Source organism: Puma concolor, chromosome D2, assembly GCF_028749965.1.
Source record: "Puma concolor isolate L17-30 chromosome D2, mPumCon1.1.hap2, whole genome shotgun sequence".
NCBI classification, from domain to species: Eukaryota; Metazoa; Chordata; class Mammalia; order Carnivora; family Felidae; genus Puma; species Puma concolor.
The window spans coordinates 18,530,653-18,556,936 of NC_141677.1; the positions used below are offsets into that span (position 1 = coordinate 18,530,653).

The following is a 26,284-nucleotide window of genomic DNA, read 5'->3' on the forward strand; positions in this document are numbered from 1 at the left end:
CAAAAAAGGCATCTGTGAGAGCAGGCTGCTGACTCAGTCTGCAATCAGGGAGCTCTGCGCTTACGTTGCACCCCACGTTTCGGCTGTTGTGAATAATGTTGCCATGAACATTGGTATACAAATATTTGAGGCCTGTCTTCAGTTCTCTTGGGTATATACCTTCCACGTCTGAAGTCAAGTGGGGTGTGTGTTAGGATCTTTCGGGTTATAGCACTCACCAAAACTAACTTAAGACACGTCCATTAATGCCTCAACTATACACTTACTAAGGGACAATAATTGGCCTACATTAGCTGCCTTCTCCTGGTCCAATAACCTGTAACCAGGGAGACAGGATCATATAGCAGAGAGCTACAAAGAGCCCCCCATTGGCTCTTGTGTGTATTTGAGGGCAAAACAGACAAACCAAGAGGTATCCACAGTGGTGGGTGGGAGGCACCAGAATATAATTAATAACACAATGTACTAAAGGTTGGTGGGAGCACAGAGCTACAGGACTGTATCAGAGGGACTCTAGAATCTACATAGTAGGGACAGAAAGGAAGACGCCATATTGAAACAGCAGCTACATACAAGGTTGAACTATATTTTTGTTTGTTTTTTATTTTCCAAAGCCAAAACCAAGAAGGACAATTCTAGCAAGGTGGAGATGGGAAACAACAGGACCTGAGGTGGGTCAGAGGGACTTGGAAGGTTTCAATTCACATAGCTAGTAACAGGCAGATTGAACACGAAGACCAAATGTATCCAATCCAAAAGCCTACCCTCTTCCCTTTACTTGTCACTGTAATTCTTTGGGTAGAAAAATATTTTGCTAGTCTGAGCAAGTGTGTAAAAGAAAAGCTCATGTAGTTACGATTTTGTTTGTTTGCTGACATATTGCCTTGTTTTTATTAAGTTTCTGAGAGGCACATAACAATACATTGTTTTCAAAAATAACTAATCAAACATTGACCATGTAGCAAGTATGTGCTAAAGCTTTTACCTATACTGTTATATTTGATCTGCAGTAACCTTTTACAGTAGGAAGTATTACTATCTCCATTTTTTAGATGCAAAAAAACTGGGATTTGAAAAGTCTTTAAGTAATTGCACAATGTGATACAGCTAATAATTCAAGTAAGCTAGAATTCAAGTCAACTATGAGCCCACAAGCTCTCAACTGTTATGCTAAATAGTTGAGAAGTCAAGGTTAAGGGAAACCATGATTAAGAAACTACATCCTGATGGGGTGCCTGGGTGGCTCAGCGTCCGGCTTCAGCTCAGGTCATGATGTCACAGTTTGTGGGTTCGAGCCCCGCATCGGGCTCTGTGCTGACGGCTCGGAGCCTGGAGCCTGCTTCGAATTCTGTGTCTCCCTCTCTCTCTGCTCCTCCCCCACTCATGCTCTCTCTCTCTCTCCTTAAAAAATAAATAAAAACACTAAAAAAAATTAAAAAAAAAAAGAAATTACATCCTGATTATCCCCTAGAATTATATTCCATAGTGTCCTGATTAGAAGCCAGGAATAAGTCAAAGATATTAAAGATTCCTAGTAGACAAATAAAAAAGGGAAGAATACTAGTTTTAAGAGTCACAATATCCTTAAGCCAAATTTAGGATAGCCCCAATTTTTCTGACACTGGGAGAATTTTACCCATGAGTCATCAAAAAGAGAACACAGTGTGATATCATAGATAATGTCCTGGCGACATCTTTACAGTTAAGACTATGATGAGTTTTAGAACTCATACACTTGCAACTCACACACTTAATTGTAGTCAGCATAAAACCAAAGAACATGTGAGTTTAGGAAGTTTTTTGTAAGGCCAAACTAATGGGGTCCAGTTCACAGCTCCCTGAAGAATTAGTTGGAACCAGTGTGGGTGTGTGTGTGTGTGTGTGTGTGTGTGTGTGTGTGTGTGTACATGGGTTCCTCCAGGGACTCCTCCACACATATTTGAATAAGAATTATACAGAGAGTGCTAGTTGGGATTTCTGAGATGAATCTGGAGTGGAGTCTATGTTGCTAATTAAAAGCAGAGCCCCAGAGAGGGATGTGGGCTAAAATTATGGCACTAAGACGCATTTACCTGGATGGATGGTCACCCTACCTACATGGAATAATTTGGGTTTGATCAATAGTATCTCATACAAAATGTTAAAAAGCAAAATTCTATGGAAATTATTTTAAGAACAATATGTGAAGTGCAAATTTACATGCCAATGCTACTTTGTGTTCCCTCGAGTGTTTTGAAAATAAACACGGTGATTCTTACTGTTTAAACGGCAAGTAGGGGAAAACATTTTAATAATCTAATAAACAACCACCAGTTCCTACCATCAGAACACACAGAAGTTGGTAAGGCAGCTCCCCGTTGACGCCATTTTGATCACTCGATACAAATCTGTCGTTCGAAAGATTGTCCTCTCTTCTTTAAAGTGGAAATAAAGTGCCTTATAAATGAAGGTTTCATTAGGTATTGAAAGAAAGCCATGACAATTTTATAAAGAGCTTCGAATGAGGTGAAATTGGTAAGCAAGGAATATTGGTGGCACATACATCAAAATACATGAAGACGTCGAATAAAATATTACTTGGAATGTCAGCCAGGTTAAAATAGAGAACGAAATATTCAGATGTGTCTATTTAAGCTAGGAATAGGATGGACAGTCAACACGCCTACTGCTACAAAGAATTCAATTTGGCTCGTTAAAAAGTATCCCTGGGGGCGCCTGGGTGGCTCAGTCGGTTAAGCGTCCGACTTCAGCCAGGTCACGATCTCGCGGTCCGTGAGTTCGAGCCCCGCGTCGGGCTCTGTGCTGACGGCTCAGAGCCTGGAGCCTGTTTCAGATTCCGTGTCTCCCTCTTGCTGACCCTCCCCTGTTCATGCTCTGTCTCTCTCTGTCTCAAAAATAAATAAAAACGTTAAAAAAAAAATTAAAAAAAAAAAAAAAGTATCCCTGGATTGCAGCATAAAAGCTGAACTGTTGAGTCCATTTGAGAATCATCTGTGATAGTTCTTGCTCGTGACAAGATTTTCATGAGACGGTTTGAAATTAATGGTGGCTCAATCCAAGGACTCGGCCAAAAAGGAATGTTTTGCGTGTACACCTTAATGAGAGAAGAAACCAGGATGATACAATTAGAGAAAATTGGTTCTTTATAGAACGAATTAGAGACACCAGAGAAAGTTCCCCAAGGGGAAATGGGGACCTATCCCAATGTTTTACAAACCATTTTTAGTGCCGTGATAGAAAATGGTACATCAACCCACTGCCTCGCAGCAAGATAAGCTCCATGAGGGCAGACTGGTCTGTTTGTACTCCCAGCACCCACAACAAACAGCATGGCACCTAAATACTGCTCAAGAGGTATCTATCTGTTAAGAGAATGAATGCTTTTGAGCGAGTGAATGAATGTCATTTAGATGCAGAAGTCAATGCCTGCCAAACCTTGGGAATAAGGTTACCCTCTGGGAATTAAACTAATAATAAAGATACACTAAAGATCGGGGGCGCCTGGGTGGCTCAGTCAGTTGAGCCTCCCACTGCGGCTCAGGTCATGATCTCACGATTCGTGAGTTCAAGCCCCACATCAGGCTCTCTGCTTGCTGTCAGGGCAGACTCCACTTCAGACCCTCTGTCCCTCTCTCTCTGCCCCTCCCTTGCTTGCGCGCTCTCAAAAACAAGTAAAACAATTTTTTTTAAAAAAGATATACTGAAAGTCCATAGCTATCTGTAAAAAAAAATCCAAAAGATTGCCTATATAGGTGAGGAGGGGATTTGGGACTTCTAGGTATAATTAAGCCATGTGGGATAGTATCAGGAGTCATGACATAAACATGATTTCAACTCAGAAAATAGAAGACTAATTTTTTATATGCTGCTGGGGAAAAAAAAACTATAGAACTGAATGGGATCTGGGAAATAACAGATCAGAGATGAAGAATTTTTAATTTTTCTGTTGAATCACTGTATTGTACACCTGAAACTAATACCTTAATTATATTGGAATTAAAAAACAATACAATAAAGAAAAATAAGTAAACAACCACGTTTTACAAGTATATTTGATGACAAAACAGTCACCATCTAATGGTAAATAAAATTTGAGATTACAGATGGGATTTGCTTGATTAAATTAAATTAAACCTACACATACCTTGAAGGAAAAAAAAAATCTCAAATTATGAAAGTGGTAATGTCTAAATACTAAAAAAAAAAAGGGGGGGGGTGGCACCTGGGTGACTCAGTTGATTAAGAGTCCGACTTCAGCTCAGGCCATGATCTCGGAGTTCACGAGTTCGAGCCCCGCACCAGGTTCTGTGCTGACAGCTCAGAGCCTGGAGCCCGCTTCAGATTTGTGTCTCCCTCTCTCTCTGCCCCTCCCCTGCTCGCATTCTGTCTGTCTCTCTCTCAGAAATAAACATTAAAAATTTTTTTTTTAATAATAATTTTAATTTTTCCGAATCCCTTCCTAGCCAGAAAGTAGGCTCCACGAGGGAAGAGATTATTTTTCTGTTGAGATGGATGGGCCGGCGGGTAGGTAGACCAAGGGAGAGACCGTCCTTTCACTCACTTCTTCACGCGTGGATGAATTTGTCCCTGTTAATCCAGCCATGATCCGGGAGAAAGAGTTAGTGACTCTGTCCAACAGAGGACTTCTCATGTGCATCTAGACCACATTGCGGCTCTGCTCCACGGAGCTGCTCCAGGAACAGTCAGGGTGCTAGTTGGGTTAGACGAAGCTATGCTGCGGGGAAACAACCCGGAAATCTCAGTGGCCGAAAAACTACACGTTTTCCTGGTTCTTTCCCCCTGCTCATGGCGCAGCTGCCACGGGCCTGACTGTTCCCTAGGGAAGCTACTCAGGCAGTCGTACGAGGATCCGGATTGAATTCCTGTTTTGGCCAAGCACCAGGCCAAGGCAAGGCCCAAGTGGGTACCCGTAATCTGGCTACAGTAGGAGTTAAAATATTGCTGTTTGTGAAGGATCGTTTGCAATTTGCAGATCACATCCCCCCCTCTCGTGTTTGACACGATTCTGAGCGAAGCACCAGGCACGGAGCGGCAGCCACCACATCCGGGTAGACGAGCAGAGCTTTGGCGGACCCGTGAGCTCCATCAGACGAGTAGGCCACAGCAGGGGCAGGGGGGTGCACGGGGGGAGGTGGGATAAACGCAGTAAGAGCTTGGGGGCTTCCTTAATAGATCGAATCTGGTAGTCACTGTCGGTGGCTCGCATCCGTGGTCAACCTGTCTCAGGTTTGGTGATCAGGACGTTATGAGCGAGACCCGAGAACCTGGCGAATGCCGGGTTCACGGGTACGGCGGGGTTTCCGGAACTGCTAAGTGAGCGCATGTTACCAGGACCTAGGGATCCTGTTATTGGCCTGCCCCATATAGCTAGCCACGCGGCACCCCCTTAGCGTTTCTATCACGGGCATGTCTCACGACAACAGGCTCGCCTGACAATATGCGGTCTCGTGGCTTTCATGTGCCTGTTCACATCAGAGTGACTGCCTGAGGACTAAAAGGTGCGGCCATGTCCATACAGCTATGCATTTGAGACAGAAGGTGCTACTGAGGTCACCAGGAATCACAGAAACTCTTAGGGCAGATACGCACAGAAATCCCCAAGTGCCTTTTCCCTAGCACTCAAAAATAAGATCACCAGGGGCGCCTGGGTGGCGCAGTCGGTTAAGCGTCCGACTCCAGCCAGGTCACGATCTCGCGGTCCGTGAGTTCGAGCCCCACGTCAGGCTCTGGGCTGATGGCTCAGAGCCTGGAGCCTGTTTCTGATTCTGTGTCTCCCTATCTCTCTGCCCCTCCCCCGTTCATGCTCTGTCTCTCTCTGTCCCCCAAAAAATAAATAAACGTTGAAAAAAAAAATTAAAAATAAGATCACCAGTATTTGGGTGTTTTTTTTTTTTTATGTTTATTTATTTTTGAGAGGTTGGGGACAGGCAGAGAAAGAGAATCTAAAACAGGCTTTGGACCGTCGGCACAGAGGCCGATGCGGGGCTCGAGCTCACGAACCTTGAGATCATGACCTGAGCTGAAAGCAACAGTCGGGCGCTTAACCGACTGAGCCGCTCAGTCGCCCCGAAAACACCACTATTCCCGATTTAACATCTCTGATTTGTAATTCATGTTTCAGGGGAGAAAAGGGGAACAGATCTCCTGCCAATAGCTACAATGGAAATAAAATAATGAAACTTTACAAAAAACAACAAGTCAGAAATACATGGTAAATATAATCAAAGGTACACCGTGCCCTGCCTATCAGTTTTCTTAAGTGATCTTTTCATGTTTGGTGGAGATTACAGACATAGCTATTCTCACAAATGTGTGATTTGGATGGAGAAAAGCCCAGAGGTGGGATAAAATTCATCTCTATCAGTTGGTGTTTAGATCTTTCTAAAATGAAATAGAGCAGAAACAATTTCAAAGCTCCCAGAAAGTGAGTTGTTTCGAAGAAGTAGCAAATAAAAATCGAACACTTGCAAAACCTTCAGGGAAACATCTGTAGCATCATAAGCTCCCAGCCACCTCAGAGGATATTTTGATTCCAGTAGGATTGTGTCCACGTCAGGAAACCGAAGAGGCTTTCTTTTTCTGTATTAAAATATCCTTCATTGGGGCGCCTGGGTCCCTCAGTCGGTTAAGCATCCAAGTTCGGCCCAGGTCATGATCTCGCCGTTCATGAGTTCGAGCCCCAGGTCAGGCTCTGTGCTGACAGCTCGGAGCCTGGAGCCTGCTTCGGATTCTGCGTCTCTCTCTCTCTCTCTCTCCGCCCCTCCCCACTCGTGCTGTCATTCTCAAAAATAAACATTAAAAAAAAAATAAAAATAAATAAATAATAAAATATCCTTCATTGCTTAGAGCAAGGGATATAAACTAAAGTCTAATGACTCAAGGGCAAAGACCACAAAAAGAACAATGGTTAAGAAGGTCAAGACTTTTTAGGGTCACCTGGGGGACTCAGTCGGTAAAGCATCCGACTTCGGCTCAGGTCAGGATCTCACAGTTCGTGAGCCTGGAGCCTGCTTCAGATTCTGTGTCTCCCTCTCTCTCTGCCCCTCTCCTGCTCACATTCCGTCTCTCTGTCTCTCAGAAATGAAGAAACGTTAAAAACAAAATAAGAAAAAAGTCAAGACTTTTCTTAAATTTTACTATGTATTTGATTCTTGCTGGTGCTCTTATAAACCCCGACTTCTATCAAGAGTGGCTTCGGTCTCCACAATGAAAGCCCACCAAACCCCACCTCCGTGTAACGTGATCTCTCAACATAAATGTCCTTCTCCTCTGTCACTCTGTCCCAAGGGAAGGGGATGAGCTTGTCTGATCACCCAGAGTTTCCCAATCCTTGACATCGTCAAACATCAGCATCCCCATTTCCAATGGAAATCTCAAGAACCAGATCTAATAATAAGCCCCTACTAGATACTTGAATTGTCTTCATCAAAATACAGCGTCTAGTCCTTGCTTATCTTTAATAACAATAGCTTGTAAAAATGCCCCTTATGACTTCCCTGGCGATGAGACTGGGGAGATGTTGGGTCGTTTTTGTTGTAGGATCTAATCCAGATCAAGGATTGCTTTTTCTATCTCAGCAGTCTAAAACAACCCCCTTGTCTTTTTCTTTCTCTCATGACACGGACTTTCTGAAGAGTTTTAGAGAATGCCCCCAAGACGCACGTCTCCGTTCCCTGACCTGAAAGTCAGGTCTAGAGCAACGCTGTCCACTCTAAACATGATGCATGCCATGTATGTAATTAAAAAATTTTAGTAGCCATAGTTTAAAAACGTTAAAACAGGTGAAGTTAATTTTTGTTATTTTACTCACTGTATCTAAAATCTTATCATTTCAACACTTGATCAGTATTTTAAAAGTTACTCATGATGGGGCGCCTGGGTGGCTCAGTCAGTTAAGCGTCCGACTTCGGCTCAGGTCACGATCTCGTGGTCCTTGAGTTCGAGCCCCGCATTGGGCTCTGTGCTGACGGCTCAGAGCCTGGAGCCTGTTTTGGATTCTGTGTCTCCCTCTCTCTCTCTGCCCCTCCCCCGTTCATGCTCTGTCTCTCTCTGTCTCAAAAATAAATAAACGTTTAAAAAAAATTAAAAAAAAAAGTTACTCATGAAATATTTTACATTCTTTCTTCATAATAAGTCTTCTAAACGTGGAACATATTTTATGCGTAGAACACATCTCAGTGGGTACTTGTCACAGCTCGAGTGCTCAGGAGCACACACGGCTAGCTGATGGCTACCATATTGGAGAGGAGGTCTAGAAGCCTGATTACAGGCGAAAATTCTGGTGGCAGTATCTCTTGCGTGATGGTATGTAAGCAGACCATCGCTAATGATACTATGCTTTTTGTTAACGTGGCCGGATCGCTCTATGATAGAGACACCTTCCTCCTTCTTTGTACTAAGTACTAAGTACTTCTTTGTACTAAGTAATCCCTGAGGTGCTACTTTGGTTTCATACAAATATTCCTCTTGGGATGGCTGGAAAATTTGAATATAGACTGGACGTTAGATGTTTTCAGGAATGGAACATCATGAGGTCGGCAACTTATTTTCACGCTGTCTTAGCAAAACTTTTATGTAGGTGTATGCACAGCTGTAGACAAGTTGGTATGTTTAAAAAGAGATAAAGCAGTCATGTCAAATGTTTACAATTTTTAAAAATCTAGGTACAGAGTATATGGGTATCTATTGTGCTATATTTCCAATCTTTCTATAATTTTGAAATTCTTTACGCTAAAAAGCTGAGGGCAACATTTTTGAGTAAATAATAGCGCCCATTTTTTTCCAGGTTCTGTACAAACAAGTGCTAAAAGTCTTTCACACATTATCACATTTAATCCCTGAACCAACCAATCGAGGTAGGTGCTCTTATTACCCCACTTTTCCTGACAGAGAAAACAAGGAACAGAGAAGTTAGGTGATTTGCGGTACATCACACAGAGCGTCAAATGGAAATGCCACGACTGAATCAAGTGACTTGGAATCCCAGTTCTGAATCACAAAGGCATACTGTGTCCTCAGCATTCAAAAGAAGGAATTCTAGTTCAGGAAAGTCCTTTTTCTAGGTCTTTCCAAGCTCAATCTTTCTCCTAAAGACCCAGAAGCAGCGGGATGTGAACTCAGAGAAACTATAATCTCGATTCAGGATCCTGACGGCGAGGTCATGGGAGTGAGGGTGCGGACCTACTCCCGGGACCAGGCCTCCTGGGTCTTCTCACTTACAGAACAAGCCCCTGGTCAGTCTGATGCCTCCAGTAACTACCATGATTTTCTCCAGCTACCCACAGGCAAAGGGCCAGCACCAGTCCATTTCAAATACTACTGGCAAGGTTGGGTTTCCACGCACGCCTCTTTCCTTGGTTACAGAATAACGAGGATGGTAACTCTAAGCTACTATTTACTGAACGCTTGCTACGTGCCAGACCCTGTTCCAACTGCTCTTCGCGCAGGCCCTGACCAAACTCTCCCCACAACTCTGTGAGGCACATTCTAGAAGGAACATGAGGCACAACAGTTGTGGGTACTAAGTACAGCTTGGATAACATAATCCCAGAGCACATAGTACCTACCACTGCGTGGCAAGGTGGGAGGTGGCCTCCCCGGGGCTTGTCCCACTGGAACGGACGTGAGGGCAGGCCTGGCCTTGGAGGCAGCCACTGTGCCATACTGCCCTCCGGGGAAGGGAGGGGAAGCCTGGCAGGGGAGAGCATTCACACCCAGTGAACCCCTTCCGAGTGCCGGTGTTGGGTGAAGCCCTTGAAAATCCACTATCCTGTTTAAGGTCCACGACCATTCCAGGGGTTAGATAATAACTATCTCCATTGCACAGATGAGAAAACAGAACTCGGGAAATTAAGTCACTTCCCCAGAGCCTCACAATTAAGAAAGGCTCCCTGCCATATAGCAAAAGTTATTAAAAAAAAAAAAAGTTTGCTAAATGAAAGCACACGTAGTTTCATAAGTTAAAAAATAAAAATACACAGACTGTCGTACGTGCCATGAGCTAGATGTCACCGTTCGTCAAAAGGAAAACCGTGACCCGGAGCCTGCGGGTCCCCCGTCACACCACAGGCTGCCCTGACCCTGGCCGTGCTGGGGGTGCCTGGCTGAAGCAGGGAGTGAGCTGAGGGAAGCACCTGGAAGGAAAAAGAATGAACCGAGGGCCAAGTCCTCACATTGGAGCATGAGAAATCCAGGGCAAAACCAGCTGCCAAGCGTCGGGAACAAAACTCAGGGGCAGGTGAACAGGAAAGGGGGCCCCACGAGCAGGGACTGCTCCAGAGGGGGTATCTGAGCTGTACTTCAAGGCTGGGTCACAGGGTCAAGTGGCACGGGTGGACCCCTGGTCACTTTGGAAAAGCAGGTGAGCAGAACTCCCCCCGGAGCTAAGGGAATAAGGTACCTGCTCTGGGTGGACACAGGATCCTGGTACGAGGCTCTGCAAACAGAGGTCGGGTCAGAGTCCAGCCCTGACCTGCTCCCTCAGCCAGGAGATTCTGGGCAACGTGCAAACTGAACAACTGCACATACCGGCCCAGAAATTTGTCAGGTTAGACAGAGATTCTGGATCAGACCCGTCTCGGTCCCACCGCAGAGCTCTGTGTAGATTTCCAACGCTGGGAATTTTGAATTCTTGCAGACACAGCCCAGCCTCCCATCCCACTGCCTCCCTCGATGGATGTCTCCTCCTCATCCCCTGCTTGATGCCCAAACAATGCAGGTGCCGTCCTATTAGCTCTCTCTCTCCTCTGCTTCCCAGTCAGTGCCCCTCAGCCCCTCTCCCTGAGTCCAGACATAAGACCATACACGTTCTCTCAGTCTGCTTTCTGGGGAGCCCAGGCAAGAGAATAAATGAAAGCCGCAGAGCCACTCCTCAAAAAAGAACGTGGCCTTGAAGAGAAAGTAGAAAGGGTTACCTGGGTGGCTCATTCAGTTAGGCATCCAAGTCTTGATTTCGGCTCAGGTCAGGATCTCACGGTTCGTGGGTTCGAGCCCCGTGTTGGGCTCTGCACTGACAGTACAGAGCCCGCTTGGGATTCTCTCTCTCTCTCTCTCTCTCTCTCTCTCTCTCTCTGGCCCTCCCCTGCTCTCTCTCTCTCTCAAAATAAATAAACAAACTTTAAGAAATAAAATAAAGAGAAAGCTAAAGGTTACGCATTCCACGTAGAAGCACATTTTCTTTTTCTTATCCTTGGACACACCAGGACATCCGGGACCTCTGACTCCAGGAAAACCCAAGTTGGTCATGAAGAAGGGAGCTCAACCTAGCACACAGCAGCCTCAAAACATCCACCGGAAGCTAAAACCCAAGGAGAACGAAGCACCTGTCAAAAATTCCCAAAGAACCGGTTTTCGAGGTGGGAGAGTGTCTCTCTCCCCCACCGCCCCAGCTCTTGACCAGCGGCCCAGTCTCAGCTTATCTAGTCTTTCCCCCAAATGCCCTCTGTATTTTAGCAAGAAGGGTCCAAATTTTTCAGGAAGATAAAAAGTTCCCCCAACCCCACCCCTGCACAAGGAAGGAAAAGGCCACCGGGGCTCAGGGGGGGATTTCTGTAAGTCACCTCCAGCCCGGGTATCCTGAAAGGAGAAGCGTCCGCCCTTCTGGAGACTTTGAAAGGAACCTTTGCAGTTCTCCCTCCTCTCCTCTAGGGAGGAAAGGCCACATGCCTGCATCTGCAATGGATATGCATTTAAGGGGCTGGAGAAAACCGTTAGCAATGGCGGAACGCACAGCTAATGCAAGTCTTTGGACACGCCTGCTAACCATTTTGACAAGCTGTCCGCTGAGAACCGAGAGTGCCATCCAAACGCCACCTAGGGAATCCTAAGAGGCAAGGAGGCCGTTAGGTCTGTGCGGTGCCCCCGCTCCATGCGAAGGCACGGGGGACAGGGGAATGGCTGCTTTCAATGCACTCCGGCTGGCTCTCTTCGGGGCTCTCATTGCAAAGGGAGCCACCGGTCCCCGCATTTCCAGCACCGCACGCCCGCGCGAGCAGCAGGACGCGTTGCCAGGAGCTTCCTCAGAATATCAAATCTGGCGGAACCGTCTTCCACCTGCTCTCAAATCTGAGTGACGGCCGAAACGAGATGCTGGCAAACAGGTTCCAAAAACCTCAGCCTCTGGGGCTTAAAGCGGCCCTCTGGACACGTGCTGGATCAGGGACGACGCATCTGGGAAATTGTGACGACCGGGAAACTAAAACACAAGGACCGAACACCATGCTAGCGTCGCATTCCCCAGATTTTGCTAAAATGTAAGCCGCGGGCGGTACGTGGAATGAGGACCCAGCTGGGAAGGTTCCCTGCAGTAAACAGCGGCCTCTGCAGATCCAGGCCGCGACGCTGCACCCGGGGGAAGGAAAACCTCATTGACCGCTTCACTTGTGCTTTCAAATATTCTACAGAGACGCGTTCGCTGACATTTAGGAGGCAGGAGGGTGGAGCACAGGTTTTCGAACTGCTCTGCTGAAAGCCCGGCGTTCCCAGGGGGCTCCCTGTAACAAACATGAATTGAACACCTACTACGTACCAGGCACTGTTCTGGGTGCTGAGACACAGCAAATGAACGGCACAAACATCCCCGCTCGTGTGACTCTTAACTTTTGATGGGAGAGAGGGCACCAGATGAATTTAATAGGTAAAAGACACCGTGGGGCGCCTGGGTGGCGCAGTCGGTTAAGCGTCCGACTTCAGCCAGGTCACGATCTCGCGGTCCGTGAGTTTGAGCCCTGCGTCAGGCTCTGGGCTGATGGCTCGGAACCTTGAGCCTGTTTCCGATTCTGTGTCTCCCTCTCTCTCTGCCCCTCCCCCGTTCATGCTCTGTCTCTCTCTGTCCCAAAAATAAATAAAAAACGTTGAAAAAAAAAAAAAAAGACGCCGTAAATTGGAAAGCAACAGCGATAATAATTAGCAGTAGTAGTAATAATAGGAAGAAGTCACCAAGCAGGGAAAGGGGATAGGATGGTCAAAGGAGGGAGGCTGGGACTTCCGTTGGGTTTCTAGGGAAGGCTTCACAGAGAAAGAGGCTTTCAAGTAAAGCTCTGAAAGAGAGACCCGGCTAGTCCAGCCGAGCTAGGGAGGGAGGACACGGGAAGGCAGAGCCGGGGGGATGTTCGGGGCCACGGGGGCGGAGGTGGTAAGGGAGGGGAGGGGAGGGGAGGCAGATCAGAGACAGAGGACAAGGGAGGGAAGAGAGCGAGCTCTGCCAGGTGGCCCAGTGCTTCAAACTATGGCAGCCCTATTTTCATCTGTTCAAAAATACTCATGTTCTACATCCATTTTTGTTTGGGGAAAATCATTCACTGCTAAAGAGAGCAGGGGCCAGGGGGTAGGGTTGAAAACAACCCCCCTGTGGTACAAAAAAGCTGGGTTCAATTCTCGGGCCGGTCACCCGTGACCTGAGTTTTCTGGAGCTCTCACTTCTCATTGTGCGTGCACCCGGCAGAGGGAGACTCGAAGAGCAACTGGAGTAGGGTTTGGAACCTACCAGAGCCCAGTGGAGGGTTTCCCTGTCCCTACTCTGGTTTGGGCTGTGCTTGAGGGAAGTGCGGACACTGGGACCCGCCTTCAGGGAACGCACCAGCCAGTGGGCAAGGTGCAATGGCGCACACGAAAACATGGTGGGAGGCAGCATCGGGCCGTGGCCTAGCTAGAGTTTTCATCTCCAGAAGCCATTATTTTCACCTACAGGGATCAGGAGAGGGCAACCCGGGCATGAGGCCTGCGAGCAAAGGGCGTCATTGTAACACAGGATATGAATCAGGGAGGACACTGCGGGTGGAGGGGACAGAACACATGAGGTTCAGGTTTAACAAGCAGGATGTGTGTGAGGGATGGCAGAGAGACCACTTTGGGGAAGGTCTTTCCTTGACAGCTGGGAAGGCTGTGGAGGGACTGCAGTCTGACCACAGAGAGCCCCCGGTGCTGGGATAAAGGGGATGTTTTTAGAAAAGAAAGCATCCTTGAAGGTTTTTAAGCAAGACAGAGCGATTTAGAAAAATACATGGGATTGATGAGCGGAGGCAGGAAGACAAAGGAGGACAGACAGGGGCCGGTACATCAACACAGATGCAGGGAACGACCGCTCAAGCCAGAAGAGTTAGACAAGAATCTGGAGACGGAGCGGGACAAATCCACTCTCTCCTCTCAGGCAGTCAACTCAAGAAGCAAGACAGGGTGATTCAGTGTAGACATTAGGCGATTTGAGAGGGTCTTGCACAGAGGCAAGTGGTGACGTCAGAGGAACGGAAGGGATTGGGGTGGGAGGAGAAGGTTGAGAGAGAATTGCCAAGGTCTGATCCTGGATCCTGGGCGAGGGAGACACCAGCATTTCAGGGTGGGACTGAGAAAAAGGAGCCAGTGAAGGTAAGAAAGCATTGGAGATATGCAAGTCCCTAGAGACAGAAGAGTTGGAGGAGCCAATGGCGGACCCAACAAACCAAAGGGACCTCGAGACGAACAAGGTCAAAGATCAACCCAACAGCCATGATGCTGGGTAGTTAAAATTGACCCCAGGCCTTCAGAGGGCAGTTTCAATGGGGAGGATTATCAAGATCAAGGGTGGCAAGGTATGAATAACAAATGTAGGCTATTCCTTGTTCTTGGCTGGCAGTCAAGGGAAGGGACTGCCAGCGATTTGGGAGGATAACACGAATAGTCAAATTTTTTAGATCAAGGATGTTCTGTGTCTGTAAACAGAAAGTGACAGACATCCAAGAGGCAGAAAGGATATGGTTAGAAGATTGGAAAAGAGACTGTTTGGCTCATTTCCTCTGTGACAAACAGCTCAAAGAGGACTTAGAAAGAATACCAGCACAGTGAGCCCACAGAACACCGGGCACGGAATGCTGTGGGCATCCACGTTCACGCACGCAAGGCCCATCACCCCAGTCTTCAAAGTGGCCACGGTTGGGAAACGTGAGCATGGCCGTGTCCTCCAGCAGGACACCGGTACATCCCTGCTCATTGGTGTGGCTTCCCTCAGGACTCTTCCTCTGGGGGTGTATCGCCAGTGGGGCATCTGGCCAGGCATTCCCGGGAGGATCTTCCATGGTCCTATTTTTCTGAATGTGTCTCTCACCCACCCACACACCAGGTGAGCCTGGTCCCACTGCGTGTGGTGTGGCTGGTGCTGAGTCACGTCCCTCAGGCCCCCTTTGTAATGAAAACCCTGCCTCATCACATAGGTTGTGTCTGTTACAGAGCCTGTTCCAAACCTCCTTCTCTCATCTGTAACATTTATGTTACACAATCAACCGGAACTTTGTACTAAAACCATTACAGTAATCCAATCACCACTAAATCATAACATCTCACAGATGCATCTCCCTCTGATTAAAAACAAGGAGGGGGGCGCAGGGCGTCTGGGTGGCTCAGCCAGTTGAGCATCCGACTTTGGCTCAGGTCATGATCTCTCAGTCCTCGAGTTCGGGCCCCACATCGGGCTCTATGCTGATAGCTTAAAGCCTGGAGCCTGCTTCAGATTTTCTCTCTCTCTCTGTCTCTGCCTCTCCTCCACTCATGCTCTCTCTCTCTCTCTCTCTCTTAAAAAGAAATAAACATTAAAAAAAAATGCTTTCCTCTAAAAAAAAAAAAAAACTTTTCCTTCAAACAGGTGGATGCAGCTGAGGAGAGAGATTTTATGGCGAATCATCACCAGGATTCTATTACCTTCTCTGGCCACAGATCTTGCCCCCTTGGAGCGGAGGAAGCAGTGGGATAACCAGGGGCATCTCGGGAGCTTGACAAAGTCACAACAGCCAAAGGAGGGAGCCGCCAGATGCAGGAATGGGAATACGGGCATGGTGACACAGTGGCCACAGGGAAGAAGCTGGGTGGGGGGACAACAGGGCAGACAGGCTGAGACCAGGTGGTACAGAGGGAGAGGAGACACTGGTCCTTGGAGTGAGGGGAGCCTTGGGGAGACAGATGCTGAAGGAGAGCAGAAGCGGAGGCCCCCGGAAATGTGAGGGCCAGAGTGTCGGAAGGGTGTTCCGCGTGGGTGCTGGGGCTACAGAGGAAGCCAGGAGGAAACAAGAGGGGAAACCGGGTGCAGTGGAAAGGGCTGGAAGCTGCAGGCATAGCCACGGTCAGCTGGCCAGAGAGCCCGGGGACAGATGCTGCTGAGGGCTAATGCAGAACGTGTCTGCAACAACCCTGGGAACAAGACATTCCTGCGGCCCCCTGGCCCAGGGGAACACACGTCACACCCATGAAGAGTGACAATAATCACCTACAGGCTGAGCAGGAGAGGAAGAGCCGTTAAAGGAATAGAGACGCTTGAGCCCCTCAGAAAGGGAAGAGGAACGAACAAAGGAAAGTAAGAGTGTTGAGAAGACAGAAGACACAACGGGGAACAACGACTCAAACCCTGACTCAGCTGCTGCCTCGGCGGTGGATCTTACGAGACTCAAAGCACAGGGATGTGAGCTCATCAGACGCGAGAGACGGGGCTGTAGCCTGGCACCTCGGCAATAGGTCAGTCACCTCTGTGAACTGTTTGGAAGACTCACCCCAGATCCCTTCCAGGTACACACACACCCTCCTTGACGTGTCTTTTCTTCTTAAGCCTTCACACCCTTCCACGGCATCGGGCAGTTTCCGCAAAGGAGCAGCAGGGAGGGGGGGCAAGCAAGGAGGGGAGATGATGTGGAAGGTCCACATTTCAGGAAGCCGGAGAGGAAGACAGGCTGTGAAGACCTACCCACTGTGGGGCCTGGGTCAAGGTCAAGGTCAAGGCTGGGAATGGGGCCGCTGGCGGTCTGTGTCTCCTTTTGGGCCGCTTGAGGTGCTACCGTTCACGGCGGCTCCTGCGAAGTCACCTCCCAGGCAGAGCCCCCCACATCAAGCCTTCTCCCTTCCAACTCCCCCCACATCTGCCCCTCCCCTCGGGGGCTTTGTCTCTGCCCAAACATCTGACAAGAGAATTCAGAGCAGGCCTCCTTAAAGGCCCCTGCCCTTCAACTGGTTGGCCCCTCATCTCAGGCAGGTATCAGCTGAAACGTCACCTCCAGGATGGCCTCCTCCTGCCAGCCCCTGTGCTTCTTTCCTTTGCTTCCCATCCCTTTGACCACCCCCTGGAAGGATCACGGTTACGTGACTGCTGGCTCTGTGTCGACGTTTTACAGCAGTCCCCGAGCGATGACGGTGAGGAAGGGGGACAGCGTTTCTCAGGAACAGGCATCCTGCCGAGGCAGCACGTTGGAACTGTGTGGGAAGGCCGCAGGGTTCAGCCTTCTTTTCCTCATTCCCCTTCCTGCAAGGCAGTGAGCGCTTCATATACAGGCGTCTCCAGGCTTGGTTCAAAGCAGCGCACGGCCTGGAGTCGCGGCCCGCAGTGCCACCGTGAGGACGCCGGAGGAACTGCTCCGCCCTGGCCCGCACTCCGCGAACATTCCCAGCGTAGGAGAAAAACAATTACTGCTCATCTCTGGCCTCTGTGAACAGCTGGCAGAAAAAAATAATAGGTACAACTTCGTGAGGGAATTCTGAATCCAGCGACCCTCCTATCTGGGCACGTGACCAAAACGGTAAAAGCAAGAACATGGTTTTAATTCCAGCTTCATTTACAGCCTGTGTCCTTGAAAGGTCACCTGCTTGCGCCAACGCATCAGCTCCAGGTGTGAACAAGAAATCACGTCACCGGGGTGCCTGGGTGGCTCAGTCGGCTAAGCGGCCTTCGGCTCAGGTCATGAGCTCGCAGTCCGTGAGTTCAAGCCCCGCGTCGGCTCTGTGCTGACAGCTCAGAGCCTGGAGCCTGTTTCCGATTCTGTGTCTCCCTCTCTCTCTGACCCTCCCCCGTTCATGCTCTGTCTCTCTCTGTCTCAAAAATAAATAAACGTTAAAAAAAAAAAAATTAAGAGAAGAAACAGCAAACAACCTTTTAAAAAAAAAAAAAAAAAGAACGTCACCAACCTCTCTTAGAGTTAGAGGTTCCTGCAGGGAATTGGGCACGGAAACAAAATTTCATCAATAGAGAGCATTAAGCAAAAAGATGCCAAGCCACCTGAATCCACTTCTGGATACCAGAGCTTAGAAGCCTCTACACACACTGTCTAGACAGAGGGAAGGAAGTGGATAAAGCATGCAGCATACAAAGCAGAACCATCTCCCCAACTCAGTCAGCCAACGCAAGAAACAAAAAATCAAATCTGGGGCAGGAAAAGTGAGCTGTTTCTCACAGGTAGCCCCAAAACTCCACTTTATGATGTCTGTTCCAATCCTATGTGCTAGAAAAAGTAGGGTAAAAGAAGCCTTTTGTTTAGGGATGACCTTCAAATAATTTAAGCCTGTATTTCAGGAGAATTCCAATAGAAATTCCACAAAGATAGTAAGAAAAAAAAAAAAGCAAATATCCCACTTGAGAAACAGGCTAATATTACATAAGAAACATAATTACATAAACATGGTCTATATAAAAAATAAAAACGGTAAATATGAAAAATGTACAAGCTCTTGGTAGCTAAAGAAATTGAAGAGAAAATAACGTATCTCTATCAAGGAAGCATAAAACCAAGAAAATCAATTACATTAAACTTGATTCACTAGTAAGAAATTAGTACACTTTCTGGAAGGCAGTTTGGAAATATTTATATAAATCTTTAAAAGGGAATAGGATTCAAAAAAAATTTTTTTTAATGTCTATTTGTTTTTGAGAGACAGAGCATGAGTGGGGTAGGGGCAGAGAGACAGGGAGACACAGAATCTGAAGCAGGCTTCAGGCTCCAAGCTGCCAGCACAGAGCCCAACGCGGGGCTCGAGCCTACGAACCAAAAGATCATGACCTGAGCTGAAGTCGAACACTTAATCGACTGAGCCACTTAGGTGCCCATGAATAGGATTTTTTTTTTTTATGGGGCACCTGGGTGTCTCAGTTGGTTAAGCATCCGACTTCAGCTCAGGTCATGATTTTAGGGTTCGTGAGTTCAAGCCCTGCATTGGGCTCTGTGTCAGTGCAGAGCCTGCTTTGGATCCTCTGTCTTCCTTCTCTCTCTGCCCCTCCCCTGCTCATTCTTTCTCTCAAAAATAAGCATTAAAAAAATATTTAAAAAACTAAATAAAACAAAGCAAAAACAAAAACAAAACCTGGATAGGACGTTTTGGCCAACAATACAACTATGGGAGATCATCTTACGGAAGTAACGACAGAAGGAAAACACCATCTGTAAAAGGAAGTCTAGAAAGATCCTGACGTCTAACCAGGGAAGATTTATTAAGTTAAACAACTGTATCTACTCAATGGACTACTATGTAGCCATGAAAAAGTGTGTCAAATGTCTTCATAGACTCAAAGATGTTACTGCAATAGGGAAAAAGCGAGGTAACTAAAACAAAACAAAATTGTATTTAAGATCCAATTTGGCAACTATATATTTACTTACACGACCATCTAGACGCACAGGGATGAAAATAAGGTACTCACGATGACACATACTGTCTGTGTAGCCGATACTAGGAGTGTTCTAAATTTTTTTCTTTTTCTTTTCTGAGGTAGCCACAATAAAATATATTGCTTAAGTACCTTAAGAAGACGATTAAGAGTATTTCTTAGACTGAACAGAAAAAGAAAATTCTAGAAGAAACTTCAGAGAGCGGAAGCAGGAAGAGCAGGCGGAAGAAGGAGTCCTGGAGAGGTCCATGCACGTGACACAGGCTGACCACCCCCACTTGGGGCAGGCGCCTCCACTAACGCCGGGTCTCGAAGCTCTGACATTTCCCGGCTCCGTCAGAAGGTATACTCCGAGGGAAGGTAGATCAAGGGACAGTTCAAAAATACTTCCCAAGTTACCCGAAGAACATAAAAGGCGATGATATTTACCTGGGACTTAATTACACAGCCATGTACCTACATAGTGTCCAGTGGGGAGAACAGACATCAACCCCCTAGACGACAGAGACAAGAACCACATTTGGAACATCCACAATGACCATTTTTTATTAAATTCGCCTTATTCCAGGGTCAATTATCAGGATTCCACAGCAATACATACTGCATAAAAAGACACGTTAAAAAAATATTCAGTTTGCAAAACATGGCTGTAGAGTGTGTATTACACAAACCCACATTATCTCAACATTACAAATTAGGACGTCTGAAGTCTTTCATTCTCCAACTCTTTCAGAGCAGAGGGCCAAAGCCACCGCACAGGAACACTGGCAGCACTTCTGGAACACAGCTTCAGGCGGCGTATCTTCTCTCGCCTTCGTGTTTCGCCTTGTGGTACTTCGCATAATCGTTGTACAGCTCCTTAAAGATGTCTCTCGATCCCGGCTGCAGTGAGACCCGCAGGAACTGGACGTCTGGCTCAATGCAGAGGTCCAGGATCAGGTAAATGCCCTCCTGCAGGAGATCTTTCACCGCCGGATACAAGGTGACCTGGAAAAGGAGGACACGCCCCTCCGTCAGAGCAAACACACAGAGAACAAGCCCTCGGACAGCCCTACCCTAGCAGCAATTTCCACTTCGGCCCCCAACGTGGGGGCAACATTTTGCACATATGTATTCATATCTTAAAAAAAGTTTGTATTTTAGGGAAATAAAAGCCAACTCAAGTGACAAAAACCTGGAATAAAACATCACAGAATCACAGAGGTAGCTTTGCTATTCAGTAAATGATGCCTACCTACATATCTACCGGGGCATATAAAAACTGGAATCCTTAAATTTAAAACCTTGTAAGAGCCACATGCACATTGTGCCACATTCTTCAACCTGACCAATCACACTGGAAGCGACGCTAACGATGGGATAACGGCAGCGATGTTCACTACGTGACTGACTCTCACTCCCACCCCCGGCACACACAGCAGGGCAGCCGGGGGGCGAGGGGTAGGGGGCAGGCTCCAAAGCGCTGCAAACAGATCAGTGATAGGCCGAAGTCAGTAATTAGACCACATCATATCCAAATAAATCAGATGTGATTTATGATTACACCTAATGCATCTTTTTATTTCTACCAACAATAGCTCAATGGGACCTAAATTTCTAACATCCCCAGAATGGCCAGATCGGTCCTTGAGCCTAGAAAGGCCTTTCTTCCCTGAACTTCTGGGTGAACTAAAATCTGGGGCACAGCAGGAAGGCTGGGCAGTCGGCTCCACCTTGGCTACGTCGGATGTTGCACACAAACCCTCAGATCAGAGGTCCAGACTAATGTCTAGACCAACAGGCCAAGGGACCAGGCTCTACTCGCGTCTGCCACACCCACTCAGGTTTCAGCTGAACCTGGTGCTCAACCGTTTGAAAACCCCAGGAGCTGTAACCAAAACGAACAGGAAGGTTCTGGCAGACAGGTCTGGGATTTGGCAGATTCTTTAGAAATGTCTTGATGGCCTAAGAGAGTTAAACCGCAAACTCGTTGCTTCTGGTGAGGATACACCGCATTAACTGGAAGTCTGAGTCACCAAAGCCACCGCTGGGACGCAATCTGTGGGGCACCTGGGTGGCTCAGTCAATTAAAAGTGTCCGACTTTGGCTCAGGTCACAGTCTCACGATCTGTGGGTTCAAGCCCCGCATCAGGCTCTGTGCTGACAGCTCAGAGCCTGGAGCCTGCTTCAGATGCTCCCTCCCTCTCTGTCCTTCCCCCACTCGCGCTCTCTCTCTCAAAAATCAATAAACATTAAAAAAAAATTTAATAAAAAAAATTTAAAGATGCAATTTGTTTCTGTCACTAAGATGGTGACAAAAGTTACGGTCATTTTCACACGATAGCTCAAAAACTTTCTGACAGATGATCGTCTTAAGTCTTACTGTTTACAGATGATAAGAACATTCAAGGACCGGGGCACCTGGGTGGCTCAGTCGGTTAAGCGTCCAACTTCAGCTCAGGTCATGATCTCATGGTTCCTGGGTTTGAGCCCCACATCAGGCTCTGTACTGACAGCTCGGAGCCTGGAGCCTGCTTTGGATTCCGTGTCTCCTTCTCTCTGCCCCTCCCCTGCTTGCACCCTCAAAACTAAATAAACATTTAAAAAAAACAAAAAACCACTCAAGGACTAAAGGTGGAGCTGTGATTTTACTGGAAGGTATTAGGGAACGAAGGAAAAAACAAAACGAAACAAACAAAAATCAAGTCCTGAATCGTACCAGCTGGGTGTGGACCCCCGTAAGTTCACCGCTCATTTATTCATCTACTCATCAGTCACTAAACAAATAATTCTATCTCCAAAGGCAAAGAAAGTGAAATAACTGTCCCAGTGGCAGAACTGAGACCTGAACTCCGGCAGTCAGAGGCCAGGTCCTGTGAGTTCCACCGCCTCCTCGCATGGGGACTCAATAGTCAAAGGACAGCACGGGGCACACAGCTCTGCTGGGTCACAGGAAGGCCAGCAGCATCCAGCCGACACAACCACCTCGCATCTTTGTGTTTCAAACAGCTTATTTATAAAACAAGGGGGGAAAAGTCAGTTTCTACTCCACCAGGATCACGGACCTATGAATGCACAGGTCTCTAAATCGCATAAAAGGACCTTATGCAGGATGGGCAGTACAAGCTATTTACTCTAGGCTATCAAAATAGACAGCTGTAAATTTGATCTATGGATAAAAGAGAAAAGTGGCCGTGATTTCCCTGGCACATCCCCACTGTGACACATTACTGCACGGAGGGTACAAGATCTGTAGGAACCACTGCGTGTCCTCACGGACACGCCCTCACCAGGTCACCTGCACTAACCACTGTCAGGTCTTCACCCATACCCTCTCCTCATTTAGCTGTACCTGCTATCTAGCATTTAATTAAGCTTACCAATGTCTTTCTGGTCTGCAAAAGATTTACAGTGCTCAGTAGAAGCCTCTGATACATATGGAATATTTTCTTCATTACTTGAATTAAAAACTAAATGAAAGATAAGACGTAGACTCTTGCCAATGAATTCTAGGATGCTACAGCCTTAGAGAATTCCCAAGGCCATGGGCTTTCCAGATTAAAAATAAAAAAATAACTGATAAGCATAAATTAGACATGAGTAATGAGGCCAGGAAATCAGAGACTTCTCATAAAGTAAATCTCAGAATAATAATTAGTGACTTAAGGGTTCAAATCATCACCTCCCTTCCTGGCCCTTAGTTACATGATATTACTAGCTCTCATTTTATTCTTCACTGAAACAGAAAATAATGCCAGCTTTTCTTTCTGCAAAAGCTTACATATTAATGCCTTGGGTATTTGGGAAATATGAAGATTCTATAAAAATGCTAAGTAATTCCAAGGAAACCAAACCCGAAGCCCATCTCTCACTCAAAGGCTGACTTGAAGGGGTCTTCCCAGGTTGTCACCGCTCCTTCCCTGCCTGGGGGGGACCCTGTGCACACCCACGGGGCCGGTCTGCACCCTGCAGGGTCTGCCCCACCCACACCCCATCTCCAACCCAAGTGCCCACCCACATGACAAGCATCTCCACTTACCGAGAGTAAGGCTAGTGTGTTTGAAAATTATTTTTATAATCAGACTCGCCCTGAAAAGGGGTCGGGATGAAAACGGATACACCAGATTTTCTGAGAAAGCTCATTCAACCCCATCTCCCTCGAGAAATCTCTAACGTGACAAGTTTACCAATGGTTTTAAGTTACTCTTACAAGACTTACAAAGGGGGGGTATTCTATAGAAAGCAATACAAACAATACAGATGTACATCTACACCTGCAAAAGTAGACAGATATACACGCAAACACACTGGACTTCAAGCCTCTGACGTTCCATTTAAATACAGTTAGATACGAAGTCCTGTAGTGAACTTTACCACGTGGGTCACACAGGGCCTCGTGGAATTTTGAAAATAACACACTGACGTTCCAAAGTGAGATCACTGCTGAACAGTGAATGAACCATCCACAATACTGAGTCAAAAAGTCAGATGAAATAGGACAAAAGTATTTCTGTTTGGCGTAGTTGAACACATCTGCCGCTGTCTCTACCCTGAGTGTCCGAGAGCAGCTGATTCACATGCACGATGCACTCCAAGAGAACTCCTACTGCTGGGGGTCCCGAGACCCCTCTTCCTGATCACCATTAAGCCTGGCCCTATGCGAGCTCCTCTTCTTAAACCTGGAAGGCATTTATTTCACCTTGCTTACTTCACAGACTAACCAAAACAGGCCCCGCGACTTGTGTCGAAGCGAGAGGGGAGAACTGACGGTCACTGGGCGCCTTCTGTGTACCAGACACCGCCAGCCCTCTGACCATCACCTCACTCGGTGGTCCCGGGCACCCTGCAGGGGTGCTGCTGCGCCCGGAACACAGGCAGGTCAGCCCGCTACCACGGATGGTTTGGGACCGTCAGGCCAAAACGTCGCTTGCCACTGTGGTTGAGGAGCCCTTCTACAAAGGACTACGAATGAAAGCACCGGGTAAGAGTGAGCTCGGTTTACCTTCTGCACCTCCATGACATACTGGGCCACCATAAAGGGGGAGAACACCGTGAACTCTTCGGCCCGCGACGCGATGTGGCTGTACATCCTTGCCACCAGGCGGGCACACTCTAGGACCACCGACAGGCCATCTGTGCTTCCTGTGGAAGGAAAGTGTTTCCAAACCGGATTAGTCCAAAACACGGGTGTTTTGACCCTTCTAATGTTAAACATTTAACACAGCTGAAAATTATTCAAGTCTTCCCTTTTTTCCAAGACTCTTTAATTGGCTTACTTTGCAGACAGAATGAGGGAGACAATATATCCAAATATTTATATTATAAAGGAAAGAACACATAACATAGTCAAGAGTATGTGGGTTTGTTTTTTAAGAAGCGTAGAACAATCAAGATTTTTTGAATGAAATCTGACTGCTATTGTATTTAAAAAGGAGATGGGGGGGCGCCTGGGTGGCGCAGTCGGTTAAGCATCCGGCTTCAGCCAGGTCACGATCTCGCGGACCGTGAGTTCGAGCCCCGCGTCAGGCTCTGGGCTGATGGCTCAGAGCCTGGAGCCTGTTTCCGATTCTGTGTCTCCCTCTCTCTCTGCCCCTCCCCTGTTCATGCTCTGTCTCTCTCTGTCCCAAAAATAAATAAAAACGTTGGAAAAAAAAAAAATTTTAAAAAGGAGATGGGGGTCTATAAGTAAAGTATAAATTGAAAAATTATCTTTAAAAAACACTGTTTTGACATCATACGATTTTAAAGATCAGATGGCTTAATTAATTATGTCTTTGCCTGCTTATGTTTCAGAAATTGTGTAGGCAGATAGATATAAGACTCAGCTACCATTACTAGAGATCTTCCTATCATCCCTGATTTACTTTCGATTTCCTAGTTCTTTCCACCCTATGGTGCCAGGACCCCCAGGCCTTAACAAACTACTCTCAAGCGTTCTAACAGCCTACCATGTCCCCAAGGCCCTGGTCACACCCGCTCCCCCAGGCCTTCACAACAGAGCCAGGTGGGGAACCCCAACACATGCCAGAACACCTTCCCCAACTTCCATTCAACAAGAAATATACCCATCTTTATAAAACTCTAGAAGCCGCGAACAAATCTACAGCGACAAACAGATCAGTGGTTGGTAGGGGCAAAGGCCAGAGCAGGAATAGTCTACAAGAGGACTGTTCTGGGGACGATGCAAATACTCTGTATTTTGATTGTGTTTACCTATCAAAACTCATTCAGGACACCTGGGTGGCTTAGTCGGTTCAGTGTCTGACTCTGGATTTTGGCTCAGGTCATGATCTCACAGTTTGTGGGATCGAGCCCCGTGTCAAGCCCACTTGGGATGCTCTCTCTCCCTCTCTCTGCCCCTGCTCCACTTGTGTGCACTCTCTCTCTCAAAACAAAACCTCATTCATTTGTATACTTTAAACAGATGCAGCTTGTTACACATATTTTACGACTCAATAAACTTGAGTTTTAGAATGCACAATGCCTTTTTTAAAACCTTGTTTATATGTACAAACATCTTGAGTTTTTTCTAGATACAATGTAACTTTATGAAATTATGTAAATTTCTTCAAGTTTGAGAGAGGGAGAGAGAGGGAGAGAGAGTGCATGAGGGCGTGCACGCATACACGCATAGTGGGGGAGGGAGGGGCAGAGAGGGAGAATCTCAAGCAGGCTCCACGCTGTCAGCACAGAGCCCAGTGCGGGGCTTGATCCCATGGCTGTGAGATCATGACCTGAGCCGAAATCAAGAGTTGGACCCTTAACCGACTGAACCGCGCAGGTACCCCCAAGTTATGTAAATTTCTAACATTCACTGGACACTTCAACACAAACATACTTTAATGAAGCACTTGAATATCTACTACGTACCGTTTCTTCCCTGTTTTCCCACGCTCAGTA

At 47.1% G+C, this 26,284-nt stretch overlaps 1 protein-coding gene across 3 annotated transcripts in view; it reads right to left on the reverse strand.

Moving 5' to 3' along the window:
* Nucleotides 1-19,924: 19,924 nt before the first annotated feature.
* URB2 (URB2 ribosome biogenesis homolog) overlaps nt 19,925-26,284 on the reverse strand; it is a 30,068-nt gene continuing 23,708 nt past the window's right edge. For 2 of the 3 annotated variants that reach the window (XM_086679707.1, XM_086679708.1), the window contains 2 exons: nt 24,387-24,526; nt 19,925-20,392 (listed from right to left, as the gene is read on the reverse strand). In XM_086679707.1, the coding sequence (XP_086535833.1) occupies nt 20,195-20,392; nt 24,387-24,526 (338 nt within the window). In that variant the 3' untranslated portion in view covers nt 19,925-20,194. The remainder of the gene's footprint in view (nt 20,393-24,386; nt 24,527-26,284) is intronic. The other variant, XR_015241592.1, reaches the window with a different exon arrangement.